Source organism: Centrocercus urophasianus, unplaced genomic scaffold (assembly GCF_019232065.1).
Source record: "Centrocercus urophasianus isolate 14NV4802_14NV808 unplaced genomic scaffold, USGS_Curo_1.0 seq_33, whole genome shotgun sequence".
Lineage (NCBI taxonomy): Eukaryota > Metazoa > Chordata > Aves > Galliformes > Phasianidae > Centrocercus > Centrocercus urophasianus.
This window is the reverse complement of record NW_024884900.1, coordinates 9046716-9065017: the sequence shown is the minus strand read 5'-3', so window position 1 is coordinate 9065017 and position 18302 is coordinate 9046716. Positions and strand designations below refer to the sequence as shown.

General features: G+C 63.6%; 2 protein-coding genes across 5 annotated transcripts; both read left to right on the top strand.

The window, feature by feature from the left end:
• Positions 1-32: 32 nt before the first annotated feature.
• LOC122166525 (elastin-like) lies at positions 33-3169 on the top strand (the record flags this gene model as incomplete). The annotated part of the gene is made up of 11 exons (XM_042830352.1): positions 33-423; positions 590-643; positions 746-880; positions 961-1008; positions 1260-1301; positions 1614-1673; positions 2030-2071; positions 2384-2425; positions 2593-2622; positions 2734-2784; positions 2872-3169. Coding segments are annotated over 11 exons (945 nt in total), but the record flags the coding sequence as incomplete, so codon positions are not given.
• A 920-nt stretch (positions 3170-4089) lies between these two features.
• On the top strand, positions 4090-12679 carry LIMK1 (LIM domain kinase 1). 4 transcript variants are annotated; one of them, XM_042830384.1, is made up of 16 exons: positions 4090-4170; positions 6266-6362; positions 8229-8367; positions 8506-8615; positions 8694-8900; positions 9374-9479; positions 9555-9739; positions 9819-10002; positions 10099-10185; positions 10598-10729; positions 10814-10873; positions 10955-11020; positions 11112-11268; positions 11336-11391; positions 11466-11623; positions 11722-12679. In XM_042830384.1, the coding sequence occupies exons 1-16, from the start codon at positions 4113-4115 to the stop codon at positions 11906-11908; spliced, it is 1989 nt and encodes a 662-aa protein (XP_042686318.1). In that variant the 5' UTR covers positions 4090-4112; the 3' UTR covers positions 11909-12679. The 4 variants fall into 4 exon arrangements, with proteins under 4 accessions (XP_042686318.1, XP_042686320.1, XP_042686317.1 ...); XM_042830386.1 differs by lacking the exons at positions 4090-4170; positions 6266-6362 and adding an exon at positions 6532-6718; XM_042830383.1 differs by lacking the exons at positions 4090-4170; positions 6266-6362 and adding an exon at positions 6731-7143.
• Positions 12680-18302: the final 5623 nt, after the last annotated feature.

The following is an 18302-nucleotide window of genomic DNA, read 5'->3' as shown; positions in this document are numbered from 1 at the left end:
TCCATCCATCCATCCATCCATCCATCCATCCATCCATCCATCCATCCCACCACCCATCCACCCATCCACCCAACCCCTTCATCTGTGCAATCATTCCAGCCTGCCATTCCCCTTTTTCATTCACTGTCTTTCTCCCCAGGCTAGACCCCAACCTTTCTCTCCCTCTTCCAGCAGGAGCAGGTGGCCTGGCACCTGGCGTGGGAGGTCTTGCTCCTGGTGTAGGTGGCCTGGCACCTGGTGTAGGTGGCCTGGCACCTGGCGTGGGAGGTCTTGCTCCTGGTGTAGGTGGCCTTGCTCCTGGTGTAGGTGGCCTTGCTCCTGGTGTAGGTGGCCTTGCTCCTGGTGTAGGTGGACTTGCTCCTGGTGTAGGTGGACTTGCTCCTGGTGTAGGTGGCCTGGCCCCTGGCATTGGAGGTGTTCCAGGTAAGGCAGGTTGTGGTGGCATCTCGGCTGGTTTGGGGACAGGTCATCCTGGTGGCCTCCATCAGCTTGAAGCCATCTGTTTGTGGGCGGCCAAGATGAAAGGGATGAGCTTTACCCAGCACTGCTAGGCAGGGCCCTGACACTGCCCCTTGTCTTGCTGTCCCAGGTGTTGGAGGTCCAGCAGCAGCCGCAAAAGCAGCAGCTAAGGCAGCCAAATATGGTGAGCTGAGCACATCTCCACGTGGGTGAGCGGTGCTGGCACAGGCGCTGCCCCGGCCCCACGCAGCCCCCAGGCTGTGTCCTCAGCCCCTTTCCCCCACAGGTGCTGGTGTTGGAGGGGTGCCAGGTGCTGTGCCCGGTGCTCCTGGTGTGCCAGGAGTGACACCTGGCATCGGTGGTGTCCCCGGCTTAGTGCCAGGTGTAGGGGTGCCCGGTGCCGGCGTTCTCCCCGGAGCAGGTGAGGGCATCACACATCCAGCTGTGTGTGATGGGAATGGGATGCCTGTGCTAACTGCAGTGCCCTTGCTTATTTTGCAGGCATCCCCCAGGTCGGGGTGCAGCCTGGTGCTAAGCCTCCCAAATTCGGTACGTAGCGTGGTCACCGTTCCCCAGCCTGCTCCCCTTTGGGCATCCTGTGTTGATATCAGGGTGCTGTCATTGCTCAGCATCCCTGCATGCCCTGGCAGGGTGGCCCAGGTCTGGGAGGTGGCACTCTGCACGGGGTGACAGAGTGGGGACGTTTTCCCCACGCAGGATGGGTCAGGGCTACTCCCCTGGGGTCACTGTCCCTTCTGTGTGGGCTGAGGGCACCTGGCCTCACTGTCTCTTTCCTGCAGGTGTGCCCGGGGCTGGGGTCCCAGGGGTCGGTGGCATCCCAGGTAGGTGGTGCAGGGGGTGGGTGCTCCTCTGGGGTGTGGGGCTGCACAGGGAAAGTGAGGGCTGCTGTGGGGCTGGGTGAGGAGTGGATTGGACCCAGGGATGGCACTGCAGTAGGAATGCCTCATGCAGATCCCACTGCCACGTGAACCAAGTATGGTGGCAAGGCCAGCACTGCCATGCTCAGTGTCTCCAGCCCCAGTTTCCCAACCTGGCCTGAAGCCCACCGCAGTCTTTCCCAAGTGCAGCCCCCTTTGCCCCACTGTCTGTCCCCATGGCCACCTGTGGGTGCTCACCTGGACTCTCCATCACAGGTGGCCTCGGAGTTGGTGGCCTCGGAGTTGGTGGCCTCGGTGCTGGTGGCCTCGGTGCTGGTGAGTGGTGCTGGTGGGCTTGGTGTGGGGGTCCCAGGGATGGAAGAGCTGAAAAGGAAATGGCATTTTGGGGATGCAGAACCACAGTGTCCCTCACAGCTGTGACTTGCAGGACTGGGTTTTGCGGAGCAGGAAAGGACAGGGGCATGGGTCCCATGGTCCCCATATCCCCACCCTGCTCTGTCACTGTGCCTTCTCTGTGCCCTGGGGTACAACAGGGAGGGGATGGCCACGGCCCCAGCATGGCGCAGGCCATGGAGACAGGGAACAGTACAGCAGTGACCACAATGTGTGAGACACCTGGGAACCCTCTGGACTCAGTGTGGGGGCTGTGCTGATGCCCCTCTCTGATGTAGGGCTCTTGTATCCAGGAGCTGCTGGAAAACCTCCTAAGCCAGGTAAGGAACAGGGACGGCTGTGGCTGCACTCTGGTGATACCCCCATCCCCATGCCCTCACCGGGGCTCTCCCTTCACACAGCTTTTGGTGCTGGAGGGCTGCAGCCAGGTGAGAGCTGGGGCTGGGAGCTGAGGTGGGGCTGTCACTGCCCACACTGCTGTGCTCTGTCTCCATGCCACTGCCTCACGGGGCGCACCGGGTGGGCACCCATAGTGGGGATGTGGCTCTTGGGGGCAGCCAGCTGTAGGCTGGGGACACCGCAGACACGCAGGGCTGTCACTGCTTCTCACTGCTGTCACTTTCCACCCCCAGGGGCTGGAGTTCCCGGTTTTGGTGTGTCACCGATATTTCCAGGTACTTTCCTCTGTGCCCTTTGCCATGCCCACGGGGACACACAGCCCACAGGGACATGCAGCCCTTAGGGCAGGGGGAGACATGGCCATGGGGGGGGTGGGGCAGAGCTGGGCTGGGGGCACAGGGCAGAGCATCCCGAAGCCAATGAGGTTTTGCTGTGCTTGCAGGTGGGGTTGGTGGCCAGCTGGGATTTGGCGGTGAGTGCACTCTGGTCACACACATGGGGTTGTTGGGTTGGAGTCCCTTCAAAGGGCACCTGTCCCCACGCTGCCTCCCACCCCACTCATCTCTCTGCCTCGTCCCCACAGGGAAGCCCCCCAAGACCTACGGAGGAGCCCTGGGGGCCCTGGGCTTTAGAGGTGAGTGCTGTTTGGCATCCCCCCACCCCTCCTCCGAGCACCTTTCTGGGGTGGGGGGCTGATCCACTGTCCCCCCTCCATCCCCAGGTGGAATTGGCTGTGCACAAGGGAAATACTGCGGGAGGAAGCGGAAGTAACCGCCCACCGTCACCGATGACCTCATGAACTTTGGTGCTACTGCATGGTCCAGAATGTAAATCCCCACCAAGCTGAGACCCCCCCCCCCGGCCCCACGCTCCCGTCAGGGACCCCACGGCAGCGTCAGGGGCCGCCCCCCCACCCTGGGAACCCCCCCAGCCCCAGCAGGGAGTGCGGAATAAACTGCGGGGAACAGCCATCCCCCTTGGTGCTATCGCTCCTTGCGGGAGGGCCTGGGACCCCCACCCCAACCCGGCCCCGGTGCTCCCCCCGGGGGGTGGCTGACCCCGGGGGGGGGCCGGGCTGAGCACGAGGGGCACGCAGGGGTGGGGGGAGGGAGGGAAGGAGGGAGGGAGGGAAAGAAGGGGTCCCGGTGGCGGGGGACAGCGCGGGGACTCTGCCAGCCCGCGGACCCCCCCGGCCCCCTTCATGTTACTCACATTGATATAACTGGGTGGGACGCCCTACGCAGAGGGAATCGCTGCCAACAGACTAATAAAGGACAAGTTTTTAATGGAATCTGCCTCCGTCCTGTTCCTGTGTCCCCTGGTCACCCCCCACCCCAGGACAGTGCCTGTGGTGGTGACAGTGGCACTGCGCTGTGCCCCCTCCCGAAATGCAGGACTCGGGTGTGCCACGGTCAGACATCCCTGTGCTCAGGGACACCACAGCCAGGTGTGGGGACAGCCCCAGAGGGGACGGCTTGGAGTCACAGAGGATGGCCCTGTCCTGCCCTGCAGTGACAGCCTGGGGGTGCACGGGGACAGCCGTACCGTGACCCACGGCGACACCCCGGGCTCCGGAGGGACATCTGCATCCCGTTGCACGGTGACACAACCAGCTCACATCCGACTCCCAACCTCCCACGCTGCCTCCCGGCGCGGCGTCCCACGAAGCCCCGCCCCCTCCCCGCGCTCTGGCCACACCCGCAACCCCTCCCGCTAAGCCACGCCTCTAGGACACGCCCCCTTCTCATAGCTCCGCCCCCTTCTCATAGCCCCGCCCACAGCCCCGCCCCCGCAGCCCCCGCGCCGGCGCCCTGCGCCCCCGGCCCGTCCCCGCCCGCCGCCTGCCCGTGCCCGCCGGAGCCGCAGCCGGAGCCGCACCGCAGCGGCGGGGCAGGGCAGGGCAGGGCTCGGGGCGGCAGCGGCGGCGGCAGGGCCTGGCGCGGTGCCGGGCAGCGCGGCTGCATGAGGTTGATGCTGCTGTGCTGCACCTGGAGGGACGAGCCCATGGGAGAGGAGGAAGGTGCGTGACCACCCCCCCCCCCCCCCCCCCCAGGGCCCCCCTCCCCCGCCCCCCCCGACTCAGCGCTTCCGCCGCCCCCGGGCCGCCCCGCGACCCCCTCCCCTCCCAGCGGCCCAGCAGCGCTCCCCGCGTCCTTCCCGTGCCCCTTATCCTACCCGCATCGCTCCCATACATCTTCCCCCGCATCTCCGCATCCCTTCGTGCGCCCCTACAGCCCCCCCCGCAGGCCTGCTCCCCGCTGAAGCCCTACATCACTCTTGCATCCCCAAATCCCCTTTCTGCATCGCTCCTTCATCCTCATTCCCCTCCCTGCAGCTCCCATCCCATCTGCATCCCCACATCACCCCTACATCACTCTGCATCTAGCCTGTATTCCTCTTCCCTCTTACACCTCGGCATCCCAATATTCCCTTCCTGCAGCCCCCATCCAGACTGCACCCCTACATCACTCCTGCATCCCTATATCATCTCTGTGTCATCCCCGTTCCCCTATCCAGCCTGCATCCCTCCTGCACCCCTGCATCACTCCTGCACTCCCATCTAGCCTGTGTCCCTCTCTGCACCCCTATGTCACCCCATCCAGCCCGCATCCTCCCCTGCACCACTGTATCACCCCAGCTTCTCCCATCCCACCTTTGTACTCCCCACATCCCTGCCCCCCAATCTGCCTGCATCCCCCTTGCACCCTTACATCTGCCCCTGTTACCCTATGCCAGTCTGCATCCGTCCTAGCTCCATCCACACCCCTGTCTGTTACCCATGCACCCCATTATCCAAACTGCATCCCCCAGCCCCCCCTACATCTCCCCCTGCATCTCTAACCAGCCCATGTCCCTCCTGCACCCCCACATCCCTTGTGCACCCTCCATCTATCCTGCATCCCCCTTCTGTACCTCCATATCTCTACACTCATGCTCTCCCCATACTGCACCCCTACCCCCCTTCTGCACCCCACAACCTGCTGCACCCGTTAACCTGCATCCTGCCCTGCACCCCATACCCACTCTGCGCCCTTCCTGTGTCCCACACCTGCCTGCACCCCCAGCTGCACCCCACTCCATCCCATGTCCCCCCAATGGTGCGCTCTGCTGCATCCCACACCCTGTGCATCCCTGTGTGCATCCTGCACCCCTTGTCCCCGCATCCCTCTGCATCCCCACGTGCACCTGCATCCCCCCATCTTGCCTCCTGTTCATCCTAGCAACCTGTGCCCTGCACCCCATCCTAGGTCCCTGTGCTGCTGCTGCACCTCATGTCACCATCCTTCTTGCACCCACCTGCACCCCTGCATGCCCAGCACCCATCCTGCACTTCCATGCAGTATGTACACATACCTGCATGCATCTGATGTCCTGCTGTGCCCCTCTCCATCCTGTCCCCTTTCTCTGCATGTCCCCTTCACCATCCTGCAGCCACCCCACACTGCTGCAAGCCTCACGTTGCTCCCCCAGCTTGGCACCAGCACCCCTCTGTCCCCGTGCATCCCAAACATCTGTCCTACAGCTGCATCCCACTGTGTCCTCATGTCTCCTCTCCCCCCTGCCTGCTGGGCACCCCCGCGCCCCATCTCCCCATGCCTCCTGCACCCCAAAGTTTCCTCTCGTGCTGAGCACCCCCATACTGCTCTGCTGTCCCTTCCAGGACCTCCGTGTCTACTTTGTACCCCTTGTGCCCCATGCATCACCTCCTGCCCCACTGCTGAATGCTTCATGTCCCCCCTCTGGCCTCCTTCCCCATCTCTATCTCTGTCCTCAGTGCTCTGCCAGCCTTGTGTCCCGCTGCCACCCTGTTCCACGATGTCCCCATGGTGCCACCCATCACCCTGGGAATGTGCATTGCCGTGGCAGGGGATAGAGAACACCCAGTTCCCTTGCCCGGAGTACAGCCCTGGTTGGCACAGTGGCAGTGACACTGCCATCAGCCCCATCCCCAGCACCAGGAACACGAGCACAGTGACCTTGTCCCCAAGTTGGAAAGCTTGGGGAATTGATCCATGGATCGATGGGGAACCGAGGGGTGGCTTCGGTGGCAGAGGGACAGCAGGAGCACGTGGTGGGGACGTGACAGCACGCAGGGTGACATCCCTGTCCCTTAGGGACCGACCTGCCCGTGTGTGCGAGCTGCGGCCAGGGCATCTTCGATGGGCAGTACCTGCAGGCGCTGAACGCTGACTGGCACGCCGACTGCTTCAGGTGGGACCTGCGGTGACATTAATAACAGGGGGACATGGAGGTCACTGAGCCCACACAGGGCTCTGCCACTCGTGTCACGTCCCACATGGCTGTGTCCCTCCTTCCTGCCCCCCGGGGTGCGCAGGGACAGCGTGGCCATGTGGTGGGGGCTGATGTCACCGTCCCCGTCTCTCCCCGCTTCCTCTTTGTCGCGCTCTCTCCCTGCGGTGGGAGCTGGTGGAGGAAGTTGGGGACGTGGGGGTGGCCCAGAGCTGGGTGGTGACGGGGGGGCAGGACAGTCCCCATTCCTATCCCTGCATCCGGATGATGCTGGCAGCTGTGCTGAGGAAGAGCCGTGCCCTGAGCGCCGGAGCCAAGTAAGGGCTGGGGTGGGTTGGGGGTGCTCGTGTCCCCTCCCAATTTCATGGGGTGCCGTTTCACATCCGGGGTGCACTGCTTCCCTGGAGCTGGGATGGGTGGAGGGATGGATGGATGGACGGATGGACGGATGGGTGGACGGATAGATCCATTGGCCCCGTGAAAGTAGCCCTGTGGGGTAGCTGGATCCGGCCTCTCCCCTCCCCTCCACCCCAGGCTTCCGGAGGCCCATGGCTGCCTGCAGAAGCCTTCGGCCTCTCCTCCTTCTCTTCCTCCTCTTCCCGGTACACGCTTCGGGCTCTGCTGTCCCCCAGAGACAGGAACACAGTGCCTGCTGCTCCTGCTGCCGTGGGGAAGTTGGGGCAGTGTGGGGAAACGTGCTCTATCAGATGCTGTGGCAGAGGAAGGGAGCGGAGCGTGACGGGTGCCGCATCCACCCGCGTTCCGGTGCTGTTTCTCCGCGCGATGCCCGTTCGTGTCCCTTCCCCCGCTCCCCACCAAGCTCCGCGGCCGCCCCGTCGGGGCTCAACGGGAGGGCGGCGGCAGCGGAAGGGTTAAGGGGGCGTGGCCGAGGCGCCGCTTCCCATTGGCTGCCGTCCCCCGGGTGGCGCGGAGCGGCGGAGACCTCGCGCGGTGACGTCATGGGGTGGGGAAACTCCGCGCCGTGACGTCACGTCTGTTGGAGGGATGGGGAGGGGGTTCCACGTGCCTCCCCCCGGAGAGAACGGGGCGGGGGACGGGGACTGCGGGGTCTGATACAACCCCCCCCCCCCCCCCAAATCCACAGCCTTCCTGCAGTGCTCTCATTCGCTGCCCGTTGTATATCTCAGCCCCTCCCCTCCCCCAACCTCGTAATTCAGTCCCCCCCTCCCATCCCCCCCCCCATTCCCGCACTCCCACAGCTCACAGCCTCCTGACCCCCGCCTCACTCCGCCCCATAACTTACTGCTGCCTACAGTGCACCGCCCTATAAACATGCTCTGAAATCACGGTGTCCCTCAAATTCGCACCCCCCACCCCTATAAGTCACAGTAATTTAGTGCCACCCCCTGCACTCCCACAGCTCACAGCCTCCTGGCCCCCCCAACTTCACTGCTCCCTATAACTCACTGCCCCTCTGCGTCCTCCTCAATCGCTGCATCCCACTAATAAGTCCCTGCCCCTATAAAAAAAAGTCCCTATAATTCACCCCACCCCCATCATTCATTAGCCCCCTCCCCACTGCTGTCCCCCCAGATTCTAGAGGGGGGAGGCTGCTTATGCACATGCCCACACTCTGCACGCAGGGGGGAACAACACGGGGGCGAGCGGGCAGTGACTCATGCCAGGGCTGCAGTCCCTCGGTGTGACTGTCACCATGTCACGCACCCCTCCCACACACCCCCAGAGAGGAAGAAATGGAGGGAGAGGGGACACACATGGCAACAAAGGGAAGCAGCGCACACAGCCGGATGGGGTTGACACCCTGTGACACCCCCTGGTGTCCCCAATGTCCCCAATGTGCCACAGGTGCGGTGAGTGCGGGGCCTCGCTGTCCCACCAGTACTATGAGAAGGATGGGCGGCTGTACTGCAAGAAGGACTACTGGGCACGATTTGGGGAGCTGTGCCATGGCTGTGCCGAGCAGATCACCAAAGGGCTGGTCATGGTAAGGGGAGGGGAACCCGGGGGACCCTCAGCTGGGGGTTTCTGTTCCTGTTGTGGGTTTCGTGGCTGCTGGAGTTCCCCGGTGCACGGGGAGGGGATGGAGGTCTCTGCACGGCGGCACTGATGTCACCATCTGTAGGTGGCTGGGGAGCAGAAATACCACCCCGAGTGCTTCAGCTGCCTCAACTGCCGAGCTTTCATCGGGGATGGGGACACGTATGCGCTGGTGGAGCGCTCCAAGCTGTACTGGTAGGTACTGGTGGCAGCAGGGGGATGCATCTCTGTGCTCTCCTCCCATCCCTGTGCTCACCCAACCCCGCCCCGCAGTGGGCACTGCTATTATCAGATGGTGGTGACGCCGGTCATCGAGCAGATCTTGCCTGACTCTCCGGGCTCCCGCATCCCTCACACCGTCACCCTCGTCTCCATCCCTGCCTGCTCCGATGGCAAGCGTGGCTTCTCTGTTTCCATCGACCCGCACTGCAGTGCCCAGGGCTGCGGCGCTGAGCACTCACGCACCGTCCGTGTCCGAGAGTGTGTATCTCATCCCCGCAGTGCCCTGGCACTGAGCTCACGCCCTGTAGTTGGGTCCCTTCTGCTTTGCCACACTTTTGGGGTGGGAGGGTGAAGGATGGGGTTGGTGCGGTTCCATCTGCCCGTGGTGTCCTGTGAGGATAGTGATGGATGTTCCTATCAGGAGGGGGTGGCACTGTGTCAGCATGTCCCCAACTATCGGTGTGGCTGGGAGTGATGTACTGGGTTCATCTCTCTATTGGGGAGGCTGTGGGACCTGTGGGATGCCCCATAAGCTTGGGGTGGCTTGGTGTCTCCATCTAACTCGTGGGTACGGTCCCAGTGTGTCCCCATCTAACAGGGATGACCCATGGGTATGGTCCCAGTGTATCCTCACTCCTCAGGGCGACCTGTGGGCAGTGTGCCTGCATGTCCCCACCCGGCAGGGACACATCCAGTGGGGCTGACCCCCCTCTTGTGTGCTGGCCCCTCAGGGTGGACCCAGACTGCATCAGCCCCGATGTGAAAAACTCCATCCATGTGGGTGACCGCATCCTGGAGATCAATGGCACGCCCATCGGCCACGTCCCACTGGATGAGGTAGGCTCTCCCCGTGCACCCCAGCATGTCTGTCCCTTGGGGTGCCCCATGCCACCCCCTGTGCTCTCCACCCAGATCGACCTGCTGATCCAGGAGACCAGCCGCCTGCTGCAGCTGACCATTGAGCACGACCCCCACGAGCCCCTGCCCCGTGACTCAGCGCTGCCCTGCAGCCCCCTGCCTGACCCACACAGCCCCCTGCGCTCTCCAGTCCCTGCACCCCATGGAGACCTCGGCACCATGCGCCAGCGCGCCGTCATGTAAGGCCACCACGCATCCCCAAGTCCCTCCCCTCGGTCCCCAGCTACCAGAGTGATCAAGCGTCTGTCTGTCCCGCAGGAGGAGCTGCAGCACAGACAAGTCTCCGGGCTCCAGCTCGGTGGGCTCACCCGCCTCCCAGCGCAAGGACATCGGCCGCTCCGAGTCGCTGCGCGTTGTCTCTCGCGCTCATCGCATCTTCCGCCCCTCTGACCTGATCCACGGCGAGGTGCTGGGCAAGGGCTGCTTCGGCCAGGCCATCAAGGTGCGGTGCCTTGCCGTGCCGTTTGTGTTATCAGCATGGCGGGGTGGGGATGTTAGTGATGCATCCCAGAGGTGCTGAGTGCCTGCCCTCCGCCAGGTGACGCACAGGGAAACGGGCGAGGTGATGGTTATGAAGGAGCTGATCCGCTTTGACGAGGAGACGCAGAGGACCTTCCTCAAAGAGGCAAGCGAGGCACCTGTGTGTACCTGGGTGTGGGGACAAGGGGCAGGGCAGTCTGCCATTGTTTAAAGAGAGGTTTAGGTTGGGTGTTAGGAACGATTTCTTCACAGAGTGGTGAGATATTGGCACAGCTGCCCAGGGAGGTGGTGGTGTCACCGCCCCTGGAGGTGTTCTGGAACTGTGGAGATGTGGCATGGTGGGGGTGGGGTGGGTTGGGGTTGGGCTTGGGAATCTTAGTGGTCTTTTCCAACATTAATGATTCTAAGGTCCCTCCTTGTGGGATGCTGAGGGTGGTGCTTGGGAGATGCTGGATCATGGGGTTGGTGGCTGTGTGGCTCTGTACCCATGTAACCAAGCGCAATGAGCACAGGGTCACCCTGGGGTGTCCCAGGGCTGATGGTGCTGCGGTCCCCAGGTGAAGGTGATGCGCTGCCTGGAGCACCCCAATGTGCTGAAGTTCATCGGAGTGCTCTACAAGGAGAAACGGCTCAACTTCATCACCGAGTACATAAAGGGGGGCACCTTGCGGGGCCTCATCAAAAGCATGGTGAGTGTGGGGGGAGTGGGTGGGGTGCAGCTCAACCACCCTCAGCCCGCGGCAGGACTCCCATCTGTCTTCTCTTTCCCGCAGGACAGCCACTACCCCTGGAGCCAGCGGGTCAGCTTTGCCAAGGACATTGCTGCTGGCATGGTGAGCAAAGCACGTGTGGGTCTGTGAGGTGGGCTTGAGTGGGCTGATAGTGGATGTACTGCTGGGTCCGTCCCTCCCCAGGCCTATCTGCACTCCATGAACATCATCCACCGCGACCTCAACTCCCACAACTGCCTGGTGAGGGAGGTGAGTCCCGCCATGGCCGTCCCACAACGGCCCAGCAATGGGACCGGCCCGATGGTGCTGGCCCCACACCTCACCCATCCCCTCCACCCAGAACAAGAGCGTGGTGGTGGCTGACTTCGGACTGGCGCGGCTGATGGTGGATGAGAAGAACCAACCCGAGCATCTCCAGAACCTGAAGAAACCGGACCGCAAGAAACGCTACACGGTGGTGGGCAACCCTTACTGGATGGCCCCGGAGATGATCAACGGTGGGCACGGCCGGGGCGGGGGACACGTGGGGAGGGGGCGGCGGGACCTGACCCGTCTGTCGTGCAGGGAGGAGCTACGACGAGAAGGTGGACGTCTTCTCCTTCGGCATCGTGCTGTGCGAGGTGCGTGCCGCGCCGCTGTCCGTGGTGCTGCTCGGCCGCCGCCGCTGAGCCCTCCGCCCCTCTCCTCCCCGCAGATCATCGGCCGGGTCAGCGCTGACCCCGACTACCTGCCCCGCACCACCGACTTCGGCCTCAACGTCCGCGGCTTCCTGGAGCGCTACTGTCCCCCTGCCTGCCCCCCCAGCTTCTTCCCCATCGCCGTCTGCTGCTGTGACCTGGATCCTGAGAAGCGGTGAGCGCCCTGCTGTCGCTCGCTTGTCCCACGTCTTGCCTGGGGATGCTCGCGTGGCCGGGTGGTGACGCGCTGTTTGTCCCTCCGTCTGTCCGCAGGCCGTCCTTCGGCAAGCTGGAGCAGTGGCTGGAAACGCTGCGCATGCATCTGGACATCCGCCTCCCGCTCAGCTCGCAGCTGGAGCAGCTCACCTGCGCCTTCTGGGAGACGCACCGACGGGGCGAGGGGGGGCTGCCCCCCCACCCTGAGCTCCCCGACACAGCCCCCCACCTGCACCCCCTCTAAACCTGCAGCATCTTCCCTGGCCCGGGGCTGGTCCCCGTGCCCCCTCGACATCCCCTGTCCCCGGGAGCTGGCTCTCCCCGGACTGCACAGCCTGCACGGCCCTCCCTGTACATAGGGCCCCCCAGGAGCGAGGGGTGGGGGGGAGACACTTCCCCTTTGCATTCGCTCGGTGACCACACGGCCCCCCCCCCCCTCCGCACACCCGGGGGTCCCCCCGTCCCAGCCCGGAGGTGCCTTGGGTTTCCGTGAACTTGCACTGCAGCACAGTAGGGGCGCCCCTGTCCCCCTGGAGCAGTGGGGGGACGCTGTCCCCATCCCCCTCTTCGGATGTCCTCGTGTGCTCACAAGTGGGGACAACCGAGGTGGCACCACGGGGATGGGCACATTGCGCCCCACACGTCCCCACTGCGCCGTGACCACCGTGTCCCTTGGGGGGGCCACGCATCCCCCTAGGGCTGAGCCAGGTCTTGGCGGGTGTGGGGACGTCCCGGTCCCCCTGGGGTGGCCGCGCTGTGTGGTGCTTCTCATGCTCTTTATTCAGGTTCATTTTCTGTAAGATATTTAAAGAGAAGAGTTTGTATTATTTTTTCATACGACGTAGTTTGCCATTTGTCACTGCCTCAGTTCTGCTTTACCGAAGGATGAAACTGTGAAGCCTCTCCGCGCACTTTGCCCGGGAAGTCCAACGCGACGTCCTCTGCGGAGGCAGGAAGGGAACTCAAACTGTGATGTACCCCAGCCCTTGGTCAATAAATCCTTCCCTGCTCGCTGCCCGGCCTCTTTGGGACTCGTGTGCTCGCATAGGGCGGCCCCAGCCCTGGGGTCCCTGCTGGAGCAGGGTGGGACCATGTGGACCCTGAGGTCCCTGTCACCTCCATCATCCTTGGTGCTGTGGGTTGCTGTCATCCTGGGATTGGTTCCTGGGTACTGGGGCATCTCTGTCCTGGGAGGATTTGAGCCCTGACTGGAGAAGACCTTGATTCTAAGGGAGGGGACAGGCTGGTGGCAGTAGAATGTCCCAGGGATGCTGCAGCTGGACAGGGGGGTAGCACAGCCATCAGGAAGAGGAGCTTGAGCTCCAGGCTGGTTCTGTGTGGATCACAAGGGAAGCTTCAGGCTTATTCTCTGCTGATGCTCAGGGTCTGGGTCTGTTGAGGCTGTGCTGGCAGCCTGTCCCTTCCACCTGCTGGGAGCACGTGCTTGGTTGCTCCTTGGTGAAGAACTATGGAGGGAATGGGGGTATTTTGAGAAGAGACGGTGGCTTCGTCCCCAGAGAGCAGCACATGGACACTCTGGATCTTGCACCCACATTTAAGGAATCCCTGGAACCCTTGTCACACCTCCCTTGGTGACATCATCCCATGCCACTTCTCCTTCCCCTCTGGGCCCAGGACACAGGCAGCGTGGGGCTCACACCTGCCCTGCTCCTTGGGGACTGATTTCATCCAATCTCCAACTACACCCCACGCAGCCCCATGGCCCCCAACCCACTGCTGCCACCAGACAGTGTGACCGTACAGGGGCCCTCAGCCACCATCCCCCAGCCTGGAGGCAAGGTGCCCGCGTCATTTTATGTCCCTGAGTTGCCCCATAGGCTGCAGGGCAAGCGGCAGATGCCATCGGGCCGCTTGGTGGTGGCCCTGCAGCGTCCCCTGGGTGAGCAGCAGCAGGCAGTGGGCAGCCGCCCGCAGCCTGGAGCAGGGCAGGGACAGAGCAGTGGTCACTCAGTCACCTTCACACTCAGTGACCTGTCCCAGGCAGAGCCACCAAGTGGGGGTCATCCTCCATGTGGCACCCAGGTGGCCACAGTGATCCTTAGGGAGCAGATGACACAGACCGAGCCCTGTGCGATGGCTTTGTCACCTCACATGATTGACGTGGGGACACAACTGACCCAAGATCGTTGTGTCATCCACCCCACCATCTGCACCCCAACCCCACCACCGCCTCGCAGCCCCATCACCAACCCCAAACCGCCCCGCAGAGCTCTGCGGCCGCTTGGGCACAAATCCATTTCCCGATGCTCAGGACACCAGGACCCCATGGAGCAGGGCTCCTTGACCCCACAGCTCCCTCCAGCCCAGCCCAGCAGGGAGCAGAATGAGCACCTGTGTGTGCTGCACCACAGGGCTGAGCAGATGGCACACCAGCACCCAGCACCTTTCCAGCTGTCACTTTCCACCAGGGACGTGGGCACCCAGGCCAGCACTGTGCCCATGAACTCACACCTTGCTTCCGGGTCCCCAAAAGCCCCTTGTCCCTGTAGTCCCCAGCACTGCCCTGCTGTCCCCTTGCCCTGGGATGTCTCCACCACCAGGGCTCTGTCCAAGCCTGATCGCAGCTCAGCTTGGTGGCCCCTGCTGCACTCACAGCACACTGCCACCCCGTGCCCCGTGTCCCCAGTGACGGAGCCGAGCACTTCCAAGGATGTCCCTGTAGAGGTGGATGCCATCGCAGAAGTCCCGACAGGCAGAGGTGGCTTCAGTGAGGATGTGGCAATGTGTGACAGAGCTCCTGCCACTGCCCTGCCGCAGGACAACAGCTCCAAGGACTTTGCCTGTGGCATTGATATTGGGCACAAGGTGGACGTGGAGCTGGCCACTGAATTTAAGACCTTCTTCATGGGTGAGTTTGGGTAGCTGGGGCAAGCAGATAGGGAATATGGTGACGTGTGACCCAGGGACATCTGTGTCCCCTCTGCCTTGACCTGGGGGCACACCTGGAGGGGACAGCACAGAGCAATGGTCACAAGCAGCTGCAGCTCACAGCCTTCCTCCCCATTGCAGTCATGACTGACAAGGGGAACGCCGATTTCTTCTGGACCCTGAAAGGTGAGGCAGGCATCCACAGCAGTTTTTGTAGGGCCTACATAAACACAGCATTTGGACATCCCTATGCCATGCACTGTGCTAGCCCTGACGTGTGCTGGGGGGACACAGGGACAGCCAGAGAGCCCAGCAGTCCTCAGCTGATGGAAAATCTTGCTTCTTCCCACCCTGGTGCCATCCTTTGCCTGCTCCGGTGCTGACCCCTCCCTGGCTGAGGCTTCAGATGAGGAGGTAAGTGATGGGCTGGCAGCACTGGTAGGACTCTTGTGGGGGATTTCGGGGCTGGTGACAGGGGGATGAACTGTGGGAGGTCTCAGGGGGTGGCACAGAACTCACCCCTGGGTTCCCCCATCCCTGGCACATGCCTGGGGACACGCTGCAGCGTGGGGGCAGCAGGCAGGGAAGGGGTTAATCTCCCCGTGTCCTGGGATGGGCTCTTTCCATCTTGTTTGGGTTTGGAGGAAGAGCAGCTTTGGCAGCGCGCAGCCTCATCCCAAAATAACTCTGCCTCCCATGGTAATTACAGAGCTGCCCCTCCAAGCTCACTGCTTCCCTTCCAGCTGCTGCCGGCTGGGCCGGGCAGGACAGGGTGCTGGGGGTGCTGGGGGCCCTGGGGAAAACCACCCACCCTCCGTGTCAGTGCTCCTCCTCTTGTGTCACCCCTGGACAAGAAGAACTGGGTCAGTAAGGCATCTCCAAGATTGGGGACATGGCTGCTGTGCCTGGCACTGCTCTGCTCGCATGGAGTAAAGGCACACAAACCCCACAGGCTCTGCTCCCACCACGATGTGGCCACGCTGGGGGCACCCAACACACTTCCCCACTCACGCATGGGCAAAGCGTGACCCCCTTTGGCTCCAGCTGCCACGATGTCGCCTGGCCTTGCCCTGCTGCATCCCCCCCCCTGCTCTGCAGCTGATCCCTTCAGCTTTTAATGCTCTATTTAAAGCCCGGGCTGCGGCTCTGCGGCCACATCCTTCTGACACAGCCAGGCACCATTCTCCTCCGGCAAGGCAAAATTCCCATTGCTGGAGGCTGAGCACATCACCCACTATGCAGCTGAGCACTGGCAGCTCATCACAGCAGTGCCCAGCTCCACTGTCCCCGGGGGAACTGCTCCTTGAAGGGCAGCGGGCAGCAGGGCTCAGCATTACGGCGAGTAATCCCCAGTAAAGCTGCGTCCCAGAAGGGAGCGCTGACTGCAGGGATTAGGATTGAAGCATCCATCCTCACCTATCCTCCCTGCCCCACATGGATGGGGATGGGGGTCGCTCACACTCCCAGTACCAGTGCCCAGTAGCCTGCCACTGGCGTGAGCTGTGCATGCTCCCTGCTGTCTCCCAGCAGTGGTGTTAATGCTGGTACCGAGTATCTGCTGAGCAGCACTCAGTATTGTCGCCCAATTCGCAGTGCTGGGGCTGCCCCCTCCCACCACTACCAGGTTCTGGTGCCGGTGCTGGTGCTCTGTACCCAGTACTGGTGCCATCACCCTTCAGTGGGTACCCACACGGGTGCCCTGTGCTGGTATCAGTTACTGGTGCCCATACCCGGTACTGGTGCACTGTCCCGAGGCCTTGGTGACGGTGCCCCACACTCAGTTCAAAGTGCTGGAGCCCTATTCCCAGCACTGCTACCTCGCACCACTGCCCTGTGCCTGGCGCCAGCACTCGGTCCGTGGCACTGGTGCACTGAATGATGCACAGTTCCCTGTGCCAGTACGAAGCGCCGACACCGATGCTGGTGCCGGTACAGACGTTATCGCGGATGCCCGGTGCCGGTGCCAGCAGTGATGCCGCCGTCGGTGCCGCCCCGGCCCGCCCCCGCCCCGCCCCGCCGGCTGCCGTTCCGCTAATCCCGGCGGCGGGGCCCGGCCGTGCCGCTCTCAGCCGCCGTTCCCGGTCGGCCCCCGCCCCGCGCGGGCCGCAGCCATGGTAAGGAGGACGGCGGGGGGAGGAAATGACACACGGGACGCGGGATTCGGGATCGTCGCATCCCGGCTCTGCCGCATCCCGGTGCCCTCCGTGAAGGTGACGGTGCCGCGGGGCGGAGCGGGCCGGGCCGGGCCATCCGGTGCCGCAGAGGGGCGGGGGGGAAAGGGGCAACCCGGCCGGACCTGACAGCCACGGGAGGAGCACGGGAGACGTGAGGAGGGGGGAGCGCGCTGCACGCTTCTCGTGCTTCATCGAGGCGGGACCCCCCTAACACTTCCACCTGCGCCCCGTTATTTGCGGAACCCCCGGGTCTGGGAGGGTAGCGGCTGCCCCAGCACAGCCACCCCTCTCTCAGCGCTCTGTCACACCTCTGTCACCCCTCGGTCACCCCCGAAGACGCGGCCCCGAGCGGTCCATCCACGTCCCTCCTCCGGAGCCCCGCGTCCCGCGCCGGTGGCACCGCTCCTCCGCCCCGCTGCCGGCAGAGGGGTCCCCGCGGTCCCCGTAGGGAACCCGTGCCCGCGATGGGAGTGCGGTCCCCGTGGCACCGGGAAGGGTGGGGACAGCGCTGCGGCCACCGTGGGAACCGAGCGGCACATTCCTGCGGCGCGGGACGAGGGGAGAGGGGAGGGAAGGGCGGCCGGAGAAGCGCGGCGGTCCCGCGGAGAGCCCTCCCCAAACGGTGCCGGATGGGCCTGGGGGACGGACGGAGCCGAGGGACGCCCCGTCCCCGCTGCTGAGCCATCCGCTCCCGGCCACGTCGGGGCCGCTTCGCGTTCTGGGCGCGCTCAGTGCTCCTGCTCGCCTCCCCCCAGCTCCGGGCTGCGGTGCGATTAGCGATCCGTACCGGAGCGCTGCGCTGCTTGTAGCCCGGGCGGCCCCGGTATCACCTCCAGGCTGCGGCACCGCTGTGCTGCCCTGCGCTCCCGGCCCGCTCATTCCTGCGGCTCTGGAAAGGTGCCTCGAGGGAAGGGCTGAACCAAGGGAAGGAGTTTTTTGCGCGGTCCTCTGCCCGATGCCATCACCATGCCCGGAGCCGGGCACCGTCCCACTGCCCGACCCTCCGCCCTGCTCCTCACCTGTGTTTCCCATGTCCAAAGCGATTCTCAGCACTGGTAATGCTCTCAGCCCCATCACCGCCTCTCTGGGCTGCCCAAGAGCGACAGATGCAGCCCGAGGATGGGTTTCCCAACAGAGCCACCACCGATGGGGTGGGAGGTGGGAGTTGGAAGTGAGAAATTCTGATTTTAGGGTATTGGTGGCAGCTGGGAGCTCCCGGCACTGCTCAGCAACGTGTGGCTGCTGGCTGCCTTGGGAAAGGAACACAGGGACAGTTGAGCCCCTTGTTCTTAAGGGGGGGTGGGGAGCCATGAAGATGGGTTTTGGAGAAGCTTGTTGCAGTTTGCAGGGAGCACAGTAGATGTAGGTGTTGGGTGAGAGGACTGGCAGGCAGCAGGGGGGCAAAGGTGCTGGTGGTGTTGTGATGTGGGGAGCGGTGTGTGCAGGGCTGTGACACGGATGGATGCCACCTTTAGGTGAGATGCAGTGGTAGAGTGCAGTGCGGGTCTGGGGGTGCCCACATCCTGGCTGCAGAGCTTCCCCAGAGCAGCCTGGGAAGGCTGAGGGGAGCAGCCA

Bases quoted from the DNA above. Each gene is read 5' to 3' on its own strand.
- LIMK1 (XM_042830383.1), top strand. From the start codon at position 6,950: ATGGCTGCCTGCAGAAGCCTTCGGCCTCTCCTCCTTCTCTTCCTCCTC. The intron at 8,368-8,505 runs GTAAGGGGAGGG...CACCATCTGTAG, and splicing joins TCACCAAAGGGCTGGTCATG to GTGGCTGGGGAGCAGAAATA. The intron at 10,186-10,597 runs GCAAGCGAGGCA...TGCGGTCCCCAG, and splicing joins AGAGGACCTTCCTCAAAGAG to GTGAAGGTGATGCGCTGCCT.